At 33.0% G+C, this 16,299-nt stretch overlaps 1 protein-coding gene across 4 annotated transcripts in view; it reads left to right on the forward strand.

Annotated features, from left to right (window-relative positions):
* BCAS3 (BCAS3 microtubule associated cell migration factor) overlaps positions 1 to 16,299 on the forward strand; it is a 595,828-nt gene that overhangs the window by 161,380 nt on the left and 418,149 nt on the right. For all 4 annotated transcript variants that reach the window (XM_061176783.1, XM_061176782.1, XM_061176784.1 and 1 more), the window contains exons 11-12: positions 1,707 to 1,790; positions 12,496 to 12,666. In XM_061176783.1, coding sequence (XP_061032766.1) covers positions 1,707 to 1,790; positions 12,496 to 12,666 — 255 coding nt within the window. The remainder of the gene's footprint in view (positions 1 to 1,706; positions 1,791 to 12,495; positions 12,667 to 16,299) is intronic.

The following is a 16,299-nucleotide window of genomic DNA, read 5'->3' on the forward strand; positions in this document are numbered from 1 at the left end:
TATCCCTCTTTTTCTGCCTTCCTTCACTGTTACAGTTTTTATTTGATACATAATTGTATACATTTGTCTTTATATTTATTTATATGCTTATATATTTTCTCATATGTTATATATATATTTATATTTTCCTTTATTTCCCCAAAGATAACATTATATACATGGTCTTTTATATGTTGCTTTTTTTCACTTACCAATATTTCCTGGGATTTGGGCATGATAGATTTTTGCACTATGGAAATTTCTGGTTTATCTTTTATTTTGATGTACTGAGATGCAAATATAACTTTTGTAATGAGTCTAAGTTTTAAACAAATTTCTGGCTTAGTTATGTTTATGTAGAAATGCTGACTCAGATTTAGATGAATTGAAAAGGTGATAGTATTGCTTGTTTTCCTTGATTATTTTAATTACCTGAAGCAGGGAAAAGATGGTAGTGTTTCTAAGATATGTATTTCCTTGCACATGCTGCAGGAGGCAGCAGAGGGGATAATTTTCATAATTCTTCAAATGTGTATTTGTGAATGAATGTATGAGTGACTGGGTGAATAAGTGAGAGAGATTCTTTTCATTAGCTAAAATGACCACTTTTCAAGCTCCCTCTTTTCCCTTGTGTGAAACTACATTTGCCAGGCACCTGCGATTTGGAAAATTCCGCAGCACTGTTGTCTTAAGGGATTTTTTTTTTAAAATACAAATCAGTGATGAAGAAAAGTTTGATTTTAAAATAAAAGAATAAAAGTTTCACATATTAATCTTTATCAAGTGACCTGGTTTTAAATTATACAGAGCATTTTTTTTTTGTTTTTATATTTCGGGAGAGGAAGATTTGTTCTGAATTCTGAAGGCTTTTAATAATTCATATCACAATGTGGAGCTGTTCTAATAGTCTACTATTGCCTTTTAAGTGTAAAAATCTGGCTAATGATTTTTATATTTCCCTTTCGTCCTTTCTCTTTCTTTCTTCTTTTCTTTCTTTTTCTTTCTATTTTTTCTTTAAACTAAATTTAGGAAGTGTAGGAGCAGTGGAGAATTTAGTCTTGGTTAATTGCTCAGCACATGAGAGAATCATGCATGTCAAACTAGTGATTCACTTTGGAAATTGGCAGTTTGATTTATTTATTTATGAATAAGGGCATGTCTTTTTCATTCTAATGTTAAAACTGGTGAGCCCTCTGAAGTGGACAGCTATTATGTGTCATAGTTGATTTATGCATAATTTGTGCCACTTTCCGACAAACACAATTGAAAATGGAAATACGGCACATTCTTTTGTCTATTTTTTAAAGTTTCCTTTTACAATCTTTATGTAGGAATTAAGAGGACAAAACCTCCAATTTGTTAGCATGTTAAATATTTAATGTTAGGAAGTCATGGCTAAGTCCTTTGATTATGTTTCTAAAATTTATTTGTGGAAAGCCTGCCAGATCTCAAATCCTACCATTTCAGAGTTTATGAATTCTTAAAGACTATTCATCTTGTAATTAAAAATCGTATTTGAGCACGAAACTGCTTGAGTGGCACCAGTAGATTATAAAAAGGGGTAAAAGTGTCTCAGCAGGGCTTTTAGCTGTTTGTCTGGAAAACACTCATGCAAACATTCCCACCCACCACCATCATTCTGCATGGTAAATAAGCTCTATCTTAAGAGCCTGTAGAGTTAAACAGTTTAATAGAAATAACTTTCTGGTCATTCTCTCTCTTTCCAGTTGATTCGATGTCATCAGTCCCGTGGTGGAGCCTGTGGAGACAACATTCAGTCTTATACTGCCACAGTCATTAGTGCTGCTAAAGTGAGTATCCAGTAGTCTCTAGGAGGTGCGATTTTGCGGCATAATTATCACGTTTCTCTCCTGAATTGCATTGAGATTGTCCCTTCCCTTTTCATTTGCAAAGGTCGAACAAACTTAAGTAAGTCAGAATTATTTTGTCACTCAAGATAACTGGTGACTAAATGATTAGGTATTTAATCTCTTAAGGTTCCTAAATCATACTTTATATTTTATTGTAATGATTATAAGGTTTGTATTTATCCAATTTAAAATATTTAAGTCTGTTAGCTAGGTCAAAGTCTGTAATCTAATTACTTTGGAAAGAAGCTTTACATGTTTTAAGTAGTAACTTCTGGATTTTTTTTTGTGTGTGAGTGTGAGTGTGATTTGCATCATTCTACCTATACTGACATCCCTTTGCATTTTTGAACATTTATGAATCTTCTTGACATAAAAAAAAATATTATTCCTTAACAAAACTTGAGTGAAATCCCTGGCACATTCAAAGATTCTTTCATGTCACAGAGCTGCCCCCTGCATGTTTGTCAAGTGAGTTCTTTTTGTGTATGTGCAAGGGTTAATTATGATGATGGCTTGTAAACTTTATGCTGATTATAAGGTATCCTTATAATCACCATTCTTTTGAATTGTGAAGTATACAACAAAACAATTCTAATAATAGGGATGACATAGTGAATCTAAATGACAGCATGTAATAGAAAGCACAACTATTCAGAAAAGAACAACAGTTTAAAACAAACCACAGGGAGGGAATCAAAGGTCACACTGTTTTATGTAAAACAAATACAAAAATACTTCAAGACTGATCACAAATGCTTACATGATGTGGTTTGATGAGAGAAGCATTACATATTTTTCACTCAAAGGGAATTATTGAATGGCTTTTTGCTTACAGCCCCATATATCTTAGATTTCAGAATCTTTATAAGAATGGCTTACTTTTCTCCTCTGTATGAAAAAATTATGGTTATTTCAGTGAAGAGAAATCTGAAGCAGAGTAATTAGGCAGCATCAGGGTTATTTAGCTAATTTATAATAGATCTACAAAATCTACCAATGAGATCTAGTTCTCAAGTATTAGATTCCTGTCCAACTTATCTGTGTCACACACTTTCGTCAGGATAGCTCATTGTATTGTCGTTTTGAATAATTTTCAGTTATGTGACAGAGAATAACTTTTCAGCTCTTCTTTGCTATAATTGTGTGTTTGTGTGCCTACATAAAAGGAAAGTGACCTGCATCATTCAGTAACTGTTTAGCTGTTTAACTGTTAGATGAAAGTAGACTTGCTGGAATGAGGCTAGACTTAATATGCTTTCAAAAAAGCAAGTCCAGACTCGCCACGTTTCTGCACCACAATACTGTGAACTGTGAGGGACATACTCATGTCTTCCACATTTAAGCTCTAACAAATTATGCTGATGACAACACCTTAATAGGCCATTGGTCACCAGTGGAATTGGTGTTGATTGCAATTCATTATTACCTCTGGCAATAGATAAGATTCTGCCATTAACTCCTGAATAAAGTGATTAATGTTTAATTTTTGTTTAACGACTTTAGCCTGATTTTAGTGCTTATTCATGTTCTTGCTTATAAATTTATAAAATGAAGGAAAAATATAGCCATGAATGTCGAAGTCACCCGTTTCTTGCTAGTCTTAACATGTCCAATCCTGTATTATACTCTGCTCTTTTAACTTTATATTTAACTTAAATGTCACAAAATACTTTTGAAAACATTTTTCTTATATTTATATAATCTTCTTCTGTGTGCCTATGGATTCCTGAGTTAGAGAGCATGAATATTTTGAGATTTCTTTGCAAATGCTGTCAAATAGTTTTCCTAAAATCTTATCAGATCTAGAATAATCCTTCATTTCACATTCAAGGTGTGGCTGTTTTATATGGGAAAGATTGGAAAGTTGGCATGATTTCCCCCCCAAATATAATTTCTCCTAGTAAGTTATTTGACATTAGAAACTTTGTGGGTAAATTAACCTTCTGAGATATAAGTAGCTCCAGTTTTCCATGATAAGAACATAAAAATGACTTCCATAATTAAGTAGTGTAGTTATAAATATATTATTTTATATTTTTACTGTTATATTATAGATTACACTCCTATTATATTAGTATGTTCACTTGTGAAAATTTATCATGGTGTACACTTATAATTCCTGTACTTTGTTGTCTAAGTGGATATAAAACTTTGCTAAGGAAAGAAAAATCTCACAAAGATACCTTCAGATCTAGATACCTTCTCCAGAGAATTCTATCTAATGTTTACGAATAAACAATGGCATAGATAAACAATAAGGATTTACTGTATAGCACAGGGAACTATATTCAATATCTTGTAATAACCTATAATGGAAAATAATCTGAAAAATATATGTAGCTGAATCACTTTGCCGTACACCTGAAACTAACACAATCTTGTAAATCAACTATGATTCAGTTAAAAAAAAGAATAAACAATGGCAATATTACGAACACTCTTCTATAGAATAAAAAGGTCAGGTTATGCCTCATCTTGTTTCATGATTTAAGACCACCTTGATATTGAAACTTAACAAGAGCATTATGAAAAAGAAAAGCTAGAGTCCTGTCTTACTCATTAACATAGATACGAAAAATCCTAAACAAAATACTAGCAGAAAAAAAAAAATACACAGAGGGGTAATGTGTCATAATCCATTTGGGATAATTCCACAATTAAGGCTGGTTTACTACTCAAAATTAGTGAGTGTAGGGCTTCCCTGGTGGCGCAGTGGTTGAGAATCTGCCTGCTAATGCAGGGGACACGGGTTCGAGCCCTGGTCTGGGAAGATCCCACATGCCGCGGAGCAGCTAGGCCCGTGAGCCACAACTACTGAGCCTGCGCGGCTGGAGCCTGTGCTCCGCAACAAGAGAGGCCACGATAGTGAGAGGCCCACGCACCGCGATGAAGAGTGGCTCCCACTTGCCGCAACTAGAGAAAGCCCTCACACAGAAACGAAGACCCAACATAGACAAAAATAAATAAATAAATTGATTAATTAAAAAAAAAATATCAGTGAGTGTAATTTGCCACATTAGCAGAATAAAGGAGAAAATGATACAAATTATCTCAATATATGCACCAAAAGCATTTGATAAAATTGAACATATATGCATTGATAAAACATTTTAGTAAATAGTGATAGCTTCTGGTTCTCTAGAATTCAGGTTTTCTCAAATTGCCAAACTATTTAAACATAGTAAACATGGTCTGTTTCTGATCATTTCAATATCTGGCTCCCTTTTAGTTGTGTTTTTGTTGTTTACTGTTAGTTCTCATTTATGATATCTTGACTGCTTGTTTGCTAGAATTTTTAAAAAAGATTTGTAGAAACAGATTTGAGTTTGAGATGATACCAGAGTTCTGTGACACTCTAGGCTTGGATCATCTTAATCCAATTTCACAGATTGAGATTACTTAAATTATTTAAATAAAGGTCACCTGAAATAGCTGTAAAATCCTGATTACTACAGGTTCACTCTTATTTCTATTGTATGTCCCTTTATGTTTCAACCCAAAGCATGCAGGGAAAGTAGACCCCCTTGAACATGACTACCTAGTTCCACAAGTCTATCAAAAGCACTACTCAGTCTCTTAGAAGCCCCCTCTAGAATCATCCAGTGCATTTAGGCCTAAATACCAGCTCACATGTCTGGATTTCCTTGTCCTCTTGGATTTGGACCTAGTAACTCATCACTATTTTGTTAAATATTCAGTAACTTCAAGCAGAATTAAAGAAAAATAAACTCCCCGGTTTTCCTACTTGTTTTCATTGGTAGGATTGATCTGATTTACCTAGCCTGTCATTATTGAAAATAGAAACTAAAATTTCTTCCTATTATTTCTTACCATTTTAATAATTTCTAGGTAATATGATATATTACCATGAGATATATAACATGGAGAATATTTAAAAAGCCATGTAGTATGTGCTCCTTAAGAGAATACTACACTTTCTTTGACAGAGTAATCATTAATATTTTTCTCTCTCTGACGACTGCTTCTCATGTGGCTTCATATAGGTAAACCACTTTGTTATATAGAAGGATTAATTATTAAATTTTTAATTCTTTTTTATGTCTCACATTACAATTGTAAGTATAAATTATATTAATTGTATATGTGCTTGGATCTCCTTCAAGGAAATAATCGTTTTTGCCCCCCGCCCCAGATTTTCAAATAGCACTTAAAATTCATCTTTCCAAATAATTTGGCTTTCCTTATAAAGAATATAATAATGAAAAATTCTCTGAGGTCGTGTTGAAGGAAGAAGTTTAATATTGAAATTGTTCAAATTGGATTATTTTGAAACATTTATTAAAACACTCCCAAACTCATTCTACTAGGCCACCATCACCCTTATACCAAAACCAGAAAAAGATACTACAAAAAAAATTACAGACCAATATCACTGATGAATATAGATGCAAAAATCCTCAACAAAATACTAGCAAACAGAATCCAACAACACATTAAAAGGATCATACACCATGGTCAAGTGGGATTTATCCCAGGGATGCAAGGATTCTTCAATATATGCAAATCAATCAGTGTGATACAGCATATTAACAAATTGAAGAATAAAAGCCATACGATCATCTCAATAGATGCAGAAAAAGCTTTTGACAAAGTTCAACACCTATTTATGATAAAAACTCTCCAGAAAGTGGGCATAGAGGAAACCTACCTCAACATAATAAAGGCCATGTACGACAAACCCACAGCAGACATCATTCTCAATGGTGAAAAACTGAAAGCATTTCCTCTAAGATCAGGAACAAGACAAGGATGTCCACTCTTGCCACTGTTATTCAACATAGTTTTGGAAGTCCTAGCCACGGCAATTAGAGAAGAAAAAGAAAAGGACTACAAATTGGAAAAGAAGAAGTAAAACTGTCACTGTTTGCAGATGACATGATACTATACATAGAAAATCCTAAAGATGCCAGCAGAAAACTACTAGAGCTAATCAATGAATTTGGTAAAGTTGCAGGATACAGAATTAATGCACAGAGACCTCTTGCATTCCTATACACTGACAACGAAAGATCAGAAAGAGAAATTAAGGAAACAATCCCATTCACCATTGCAACAAAAAGAATAAAATACCTAGGAATAAACCTACCTAAGGAGGTAAAAGACCTGTACTCAGAAAACTATAAGACACTGGTGAAAGAAATCAAAGATGATACAAACAGATGGAGAGATATACCATGTTCTTGGATTGGAAGAATCTATATTGTGAAAATGACTGTTCTACCCAAAGCAATCTACGGAGTCAGTGCAATCCCTATCAAATTACCAATGGTATTTTTTACAGAACTAGAACAAAAAATCTTAAAATTTGTATGGAGACACAAAAGACCCCGAATAGCCAAAGCAGTCTTGAGGGAAAAAAGCGGAGCTGGAGGAATCAGACTCCCTGACTTCAGACTATACTACAAAGCCACAGTAAGCAAGACAATATGTTACTGGCATAAAAACATAAATACAGATTGATGGAACAGGATAGAAAGCCCAGAGATAAACCCACGCACGTATGGTCACCTTATCTTCAGTAAAGGAGGCAAGGATATACAATAGAGAAAAGACAGTCTCTTCAATAAGTGGTGCTGGGAAAACTGGACAGCTACATGTAAAAGAATGAAATTAGAACACTAACCTAACACCATACACAAAAATAAACTCCAAATGGATTAAAGACCTAAATGTAAGACCGGACACTATAAAACTCTTAGAGGAAAACGTAGGAAGAACACTCTGACATAAATCACAGGAAGATCTTTTTTGACCCACTGCCTCGAGTAATGGAAATAAAAACAAAAATAAACAATGGAAATGGACAAACGGACCTAATGAAACTTAAAAGTTTTTGCACAGCAAAGGAAACTATAAACAATATGAAAAAACAACCCTCAGAATGTGAGAAAATATTTGCAAATGAATCAGTAGACAAAGGATTAATCTCTAAAATATGTAAACAGCTCATGCAGCTCAATATTAAAAAAACAAACAACCCAATCAAAAAATGGGCAGAAGACCTAAATAGACATTCCTCCAAAGAATACATACAGATGGCCAAGAGGCACTTGAAAAGCTGCTCAACATCACTAATTATTAGAGAAATGCAAATCAGAACTACAATGAGGTATTACCTCTCACCGGTTAGAATGGGCATCATCAGAAAATCTACAAACAACAAATGCTGGAGAGGGTGTGGAGAAAAGGGAACCCTCTTGCACTGTTGGTGGGAATGTAAATTGATACAGTCACTATGGAGAACAGTATGGAGGTTCCTTCAAAAACTAAAAATAGAATTACCATATGACCCAGCAATCCCACTACTGGGCATATACCCAGAGAAAACCATAATTCAAAAAGGCACATGCACCCCAATGTTCATTGCAGCACTATTTACAATAGCCAGGTCATGGAAGCAACCTAAATGCCCATCGACAGACGAATGGATAAAGAAGTTGTGGTACATATATACAATGGAATATTACTCAGCCATAAAAAGGAACGAAATTGGGTCCTTTGTAGAGACGTGGATGGATCTAGAGACTGTCATACAGAGTGAAGTAAGTCAGAAAGAGAAAAACAAATATCGTATATTAATGCATATATGTGGAATCTAGAAAAATGGTACAAATGAACCAGTTTGCAAGGCAGAAATAGAGACACAGATGTAGAGAAAAAAACGTATGGACACCAAGCGGGGATAGTGGGCGTGGGGAGGTGGTGATGTGAATTGGGAGATTGGGATTGACATGTATACACTAATATGTATAAAATAGATAACTAATAAGAACCAGCTGTATAAAAAAAATAAAGTTAAAAAAAAATGAAAGAAACACTTTTATTGAAAAAGAAAAAAAGGCTGGATGGAGCCACCTACCCTTCACCTGGGACTGTGCAAGGGTCTGCTCCATGACCTTTTGAACGTGCAGAGACCTGTAGCTTCGTTATGCCTGTACATTTTTTCCCAGTCATTTTCGCCCACGCTTCCCACACTACCCACACCTCAGACTGCCCTGCTTCTTTATTCTTTATCACATAAATACCCTGAGCCCCTTGCCTTCAGGGAGGTGCATTTGAGATTTGTTCTCCTGTCTTCTTGCTTGGCTATATTGTGAAGAAAACTTCTCTTTGCTACACACCTCGATGTCTCAGCTTTTTGGCTTGCTGTGTGTTGGGCAAGATGAACCTGGTTTGGTAACATATGTGTGTGTGTATAATTGTTTATGATTATCAATTTATTAGTCTCTCCCACTAGATTGTGAATTCCTTGAGGTCGGGGACTATATTTTGTTCATTTCTGTAAACCCAATATGTAGCAGTCAATAAATGAATTCAATAATGGAATAAATGAAATAATGAATTTGGAAAAAAAAAAGAATGTTACACTTCCTTTGACAGAGTAATCATTAATATTGTTCTCTCTCTGATGACAGCTTCTAATGTGGCTTCATATAGGTTAACCACTTTGTTATATAGAAGGATTAATTATTAAATTTTTAATTCTCTTTTATGTCTTACATTACAATTGTAAGTATAAATTATATTGTATATGTGTTTGGATCTCCTTAGAGGAAATAATCTTTTTTTTTTCCTGGATTTTCAAATAGCACTTAAAATTCATCTTTCCAAATAATTTGGCTTTCCTTATAAAGAATATAATAGTGAAAAATTCTCTGAGGTCATGTTGAAGGAAGAAGTTTAATATTGAAATTGTTCAAATTGGATTATTTTGAAATATTTATTAAATCTTGGTCCATATATTCTAGTTACCTTATAACTGTTCTATTTGATTTTTCCTTTTAATGTGTTTTAACCCCAGCGTTGTAAATTGATTTAATAAAAATGCCTCTGTTTTCTCCTGTTATCTGATAACTTCTTAATGACAACTAACAGCTTTTGTGAAAGCAGCACCATTAGTCCTAATGGATAGGAAGGACAACTGATATGGCCTGAGAAAGGTTAAAGATGACTAGTGACCCTTTGGCAAATCTGTCTGCAACAGAACAGAATAAGAACCATGCTCATTTGAATTTTTGGTCACAGTAGATTATCTGACACATTCGTTATAGTCTTATGTTCAGCACTTTACAGTACAGATTAGTTATGTGAATATTCTTGTAATATTCTTCAGACTGTGAGGACACTAGTGCTCGCTGATATGACTCTAACATGGAAACAAATTCCTCCTAGAGGCAAAGGTCTTTACTAATGTAGAAAGCTTCCAGCACCCCTCTCTCACACCCTGCATTAGACCTTATTTTGAAAGTTAATGAGCTATAATAGATAGTACTGTCATGTTACTTACTATACAAAGTACAGATTTGATGACTGTTAAATTTTGGGTTTAATTTTTGTCCACTGATAAGAAGACCCAACCAATAGTCCTAAGTTTGTTTTTTTTTTTGGTGAGAAGCATCATTAACTCTTTCTGTAATATTAGCCTTTAACTCTGAAATATACTACTCTGTTTTTCCCCTCTTTCTGGAGTTTTTTTCCTAGTTCTCTTCTATTAACTTTTCCCTTTATCTTGTGGTTTGCTTTGGTACATTACTTCCACTTTCTGTGTGCTCCAGTTATTTTAGTTTTATTCCTTTTCATTGGTATAAGAGCATGAAATAATAAGCTCAAGGGGAAACAGGGAGGATAAACAATTAAAGACTTTAAACCTGAAAGGCATTCCTTTGATAAAGGGATAGCTCCGTTTAAGTGGGAGCATCTCCATTAGCATTAATGGAGTAAGTACATCAGCTGAAGCATCTCAGGGGTTAATCAGGCTTCCTGGCCCGCTTTTGACATCAATATACTGTGGCGCCTGGTTTTGTTGGTCCTTCAGAGGCTTTCTTGACAACACTCTAACAGACTTTGTGTAAGTCATTTCTTGTGAATTATTGAAACAAATGTTTGGCTGCTAATTGAGGAGCACTAATGTGTTTTATAATCACTGCAGTTTGAGTTTTTAGCACTAAACAAAACAGTTACAATTGATTTGTGGCTTTTTCTTGGTTTCAGTCAGCTGTAAGTTATATCATTTTGCTTGAATTCAGCAAATGGCTTTGCTGGTTATTTTATTTAAGTATTTATTAGGATACACTATTACGGTTTTCATTTTTCCTTCCCAGTATGCATTTGTGTTCTGAATTCATGAAATGTGTGAGATCACAGGTAGTAACAGGAATAGATTACAAGGCAATACTGGATAGTGGTTTGGAGATAGTCCTAGTTTTGAGTTCTGGCTTTGTCGTTGGCTGGCTGTTTGAGCTGCCGTTTTCTTTAACTTCTGTAGCCTCAATTTTCTCTTCTATAAAGAGTAGAGGTGTTTGAGGAGATCTATCCAGATCATTTTTGTTAAAGAGCCTTAACCATTTCTGAGTTCATAATCAAGTTTCCATGGAACATAGCTACAGTAAAATATTACATATATTATGTATGTTTCCTTTTTTTTAGTTCCATCTGGTTGTTGTTTAAATTACATTTAGGCCTTTATAAACAACTTTTTTTGCCTACAATTTATAAATTAATATTTGAAATGCTGTATATATAATATACATTTTAAAATTTAGCTATAGCATATGCCAGAATATAGGTCCATAATTATTTTAAAAAGAGCAAGTCACGGTATTGAAGATTAATTTGAAGTATTTTAATAAAAACTTTTCCTCACAGTATGAGGATATGTGTCTATTGTATCATACATAATTTTTGATATGTCCATGTAATCTAGACAACTTATTTTGGCTCTAATGATTAGATATGTTAATGTGTTTATGAATCACATAATTTTCTCTTTGTTTTCACTTTCTTCCCTTTCAGACAAAAAGAAAAAACCCTGTTACTTAACGTGATTGTTTGTTAATGGTTATGAGAATAATCAGATGACATTCACATAAAAGAAAACATGCACATGAGTTAGTTACATCTCTTTGTTTTGAATGAAATGGAACTAAAATGTAATTCTGAAACGTCTTAAGTTGTCTTTAATTGAAATAATATATTAGGAGCATTACATTAAATTGTTTTCTGTTATCAGAGAGAAAAGAACCTTCTTGGTTAATTTTATATGACATTTCATTCATCAAGTAAAAGTATCTTAGATGGAGACTGTATTTTCTACATACCAAATCTTGATGTACAATATTATATAACATCATATTATAGATTTAATTTGGAATCAAAGTTGTTTTCACATACGGATTCTACCAGTATCTCAGTCTTTTTCCTGCTAAAAAGTTGACTCAATATTAGATTTATACTGTTTAAAAAATAGAACATCACATAGTTGCTACTTCTTAATATTTCACATATTTTAAGTTATACGCATTGAGGAGAGGGGAAAAATAAATATTGTTAATAAAAGTATAATTGTATCCTCATGTGAAACAAACTCTTTAATTATTTACCTATAGCTTTATTCTCACCATGCTGGCTTTGGGGAATCTACTGATACCATTCACTCAAGCTAATACCAATTTTCTAACTAAAATTTAAGATCGTATAAAAATCAGACTGAATTTCTGTGACAGTGCACTGCTGCATATAAGCTTGTTAGAGAATAAAGAATTTAATGTGAATTAACAAAACATGTATTTCTATTTCAAATCCAAATACTGATGTGAAGTCATACATTTTACCTTTCATTGTATAGACATTGAAAACTGGCCTGACAATGGTTGGGAAGGTGGTGACTCAGCTAACAGGCACACTGCCTTCAGGTGTGACAGAAGATGATGTTGCCATCCATAGTAATTCAAGGCGGAGTCCTCTGGTCCCAGGCATCATCACAGTAATCGACACTGAGACAGTTGGAGAGGGCCAGGTAAGAACATGTGATGCATGTAATGTTCTTTTTGTGCAGAGGATGGAGTGACTAAGAATATCATTTGGGATCAAGATCATACAAAATGTATTTGGAGATGTGTTAATTTGGAATTGTAGAAAATTAAGGTTATCTCAGGTTAAAATTTTGTTTTTTTCAAAAAATGATGAGTAATTATTGTTCAACACAGGGAATATAGCCAATACTTTATAAAAACTATAAATGGTGTAGACCCTTTTAAAAAATGATGAGTGACATGTTAAAACCTATTATTTCAGACATTGTTAATGTATCAAACCTGAAGGTAAAATTGAGGTTCTATAGAATTCTCTTGCTATCTCTTCATCAGGACATTTCTTCCATAAATAAATAATTATATATCTCTTTTATACTGTTTAGTACTGTTTCTTTTTTTTTAATGGCACTTGTTATAACTTAGACTAATTATGACTAATTATGATGGTAATAAATGACAATAATATTAATAAATTTTATTACACATTTTATTACAGATACTTCCTTATAAATATGAAAAAATACAAAAAATCTCAAAGAGTATATTAGAATATATAAATGGTAATAACTTATTATAAGATCTTATATCTTCACATAAAACAGATTTTTACAGCCTATGTTCAGAAACATTTAGGAGTGATTATAAACATGGATAAATACGTTATGCTTATGTAAGTCTTGCTAGAAAGAAACCAGTTGGGTTTTGTTTTTCTCCCTCATGCATTCATAGACAGTATTTTCTTTTGAATCATAGTCATGAATTTTAAAATACATTTCTGAAAGGAAGGTAATTTTCATGGTTTGTGATCCTTGCTATAAATACACAATGTAAACCTGATTACTAGAATGAGATAGGAGTAGAACAAGATTTGGAAATAGAAATTATTTTAATTTTATATAGAATTTATATTTAATTCCATTTTCAGAACATAATTATGTGAACCATTAAAATATTAACCCTAAATATTGCATGTTCTTTTGAGAAAATCTGCTTCCAGTATATGTGGTTCTACATCTTGATGAAAGATTACATTTGGCTGGTACTCATATACTAATTCCTATAGTAAGATCAAGTGGCATTTCAAAAAAATATGGACTGTGCTGCAATTAAAACACCCAAAAAAATCTTTGAATTTCTGGGTTATTGAATCTGGCTATTATATTTTATTTAAAATCTGAATAATATAATTCTCTGCCTTTCCCATCTTAACTTTGTGGTTAACCAGATATGTTACAGACTTGTATTCCTGTTTAAAACTCGTTTTAATGAAGTGCTAGCAAACTTTTCAGTTGACTGTAATGACTTTTTTAAGTTGTGTTAATTAGCTCAAGTTGATAGACACATACAGATGTTCTCTTTTTAAATTGGAATTAAATATATAAACCCTTAGTGTTTTATGACTGTTAAAGTAAAAAATATTTTCTTTTGTCCTTTGATTCTTAATTAATTCACCTCCAAGGCCACCCACATTTACTAAGTAGTAACAACCCTCCTCAACACTGTCTAGTTTAGTGAGTGGCTTTAAATCTGTTAAACATCTAGCATTTGTTGACAGACTGATTTGTGGTAATTTAAAAGTTGAAAATGTTATCTCATTATTTTTGATGAAATAGAGCTATAACTCATTAATTTATGTAATGAGTAAAAAGAAAAATTTAAAGTAATTTATACGAAAAGCATAGCATTAGGTCTTGTGTTTTCACATGTGGTTTGTTTGGGGTTTTTTTTCCCCTAGTTCTTTGTTAACTTTTTTTAACTTTAAATTGGAATTCTCACATTTGGAATATGGAAGTGAACAGTAGATTGTACAAAAGTTCATTTTTCTGTGATAAGTGCATTGTTAACCCTGGAAACAAGTAAAGTTGTTCATTAGGAAATAAGAATCATAGAAATGTTAGCTTTTAAAAGTTAAAAAAGTGAAAGTGTTGCTCAACCTGAAAAGTTTTATCTTTTCTATTATTTGTTGGGAGCATAATCTCTTTTCATTCCTACTTATAACATATTCTGCAATTTTGATTGATTTAAAAATTCTATTAAAAGACAGGAAATAAATAATAAGTTGCTATGTGCATTTTTAAGGAATTATAAATATTTTTTTAAGCAATAAGATTTCCTCAATATAATACTGTCTTCTTTTCTTTTATTAATGTGAATCTGTTTTTTGTCAGGAAGACATTTTTGTCTCTGATAAATAGTTCAGTTGAAGTACAAAGCTGTTTTTAGGTTATGCTGGATAGTATTAGAAAGACTGCAGTGGTTAATGTCATGGATTTATCACTTTTAGCCCTTTCCCACTGATGTTTGACCTTAGCTGTAGTGTTTCTTCTTGTCCCTTTACATATCAGGAACTAAAGCTGACATTATGTGCACTTTTGCTGTTTAAATCCATTGAGCCTTTAATAAAGATATTTTCATGTTTACAGGGATAGTGTATAAAATTTGATTCACCATCTTTCTGATGCTGGATTGATTAGTTTGATTTGATGGTGACAGGATCACTGTATGGTACCTGCATTAAAGGGGAATGTATTTGCTTGACTTTGTCCATTTTTGTCTGTGTTACTTTCATGTTTTATTTAAAAGCATTTCGTGGCTAGGATAAGTTAAGCGGTATAATTTGCCTTTATAAATTTATATAATTTCAGTTAACAAGGTGGCAAAGTCTCTAATCAAAGAAAAACGCTCCAGAATGATAGCATAAACTAGAGCTATTTCTTGCCCTGAGTGCAAATACAAGTGTTATTCATAGTAATTTGTTGGTTCCTGTGGTGTTTGTCTATCTTTTTGTTCATATGATAAAGCCTTATCCACCTTGTATCCACCTTGCTTTGCTTTGTTTTAATAAACTCAAGTTGTTGCTACATATACTTGGGGGTTTAGCCTGTTTAGTTAAGTAGTGAGTAAAAATTACATGTCTCAGGACAACTGTATTGGGATATCGCTGGTATTGATTTGATATTGATATTTTAGGCAAGATGATGATGCAGTGGAGAGAATCTGTACAAAAGTATCTGCTTGTTATATTTGTGAAGTTCATAAAGAGAAGATTCAAAGAATCCTATATAGTGGCATGAGGTTTTGGTATTCACCAAGATTAATGAGCCTTATTGCTGGATGGCTTCTGTATTAGTACCATCAAGTAGAGTACTCAATGCTAATTGTATTGGAAAGAGAGGTATAGGGTTATAATATATGAAAGGAAAGGGAATCATAAGATTGAGTTAAAATAGAAAAATGGGCAAAGGACAAAATATTTCAGTGAAAAAATAAAATACTTACAAATGGTGTAAAATCTTTAGACTTGACTTGTTATAAGAGAAAGACAAAACTACCCTAAGATACCACTTGTCACCTATCAGCATGAAAGAAATCAAAAAGCTTGCAGTATATTCTACATTTTTTTAATACTCTTTTAAAAGAATATATTTATTTATTTATTATTTATTTGGCTGTGCCTGGCATGCGGGATCTTTTTAGTTGTGGCATTGCGGGATCTTTTTAGTTGTGGCATGTGGGATCTTTTGTTAGTTGCGGCATGCGGGATCTTGTTTTAGTTGTGGCACACGGGATCTTTAGTTGCAGCATGTGGGATCTAGTTCCCTGACTAGGGATCAAAC

Source organism: Eubalaena glacialis, chromosome 19, assembly GCF_028564815.1.
Source record: "Eubalaena glacialis isolate mEubGla1 chromosome 19, mEubGla1.1.hap2.+ XY, whole genome shotgun sequence".
Classification (NCBI taxonomy): domain Eukaryota; kingdom Metazoa; phylum Chordata; class Mammalia; order Artiodactyla; family Balaenidae; genus Eubalaena; species Eubalaena glacialis.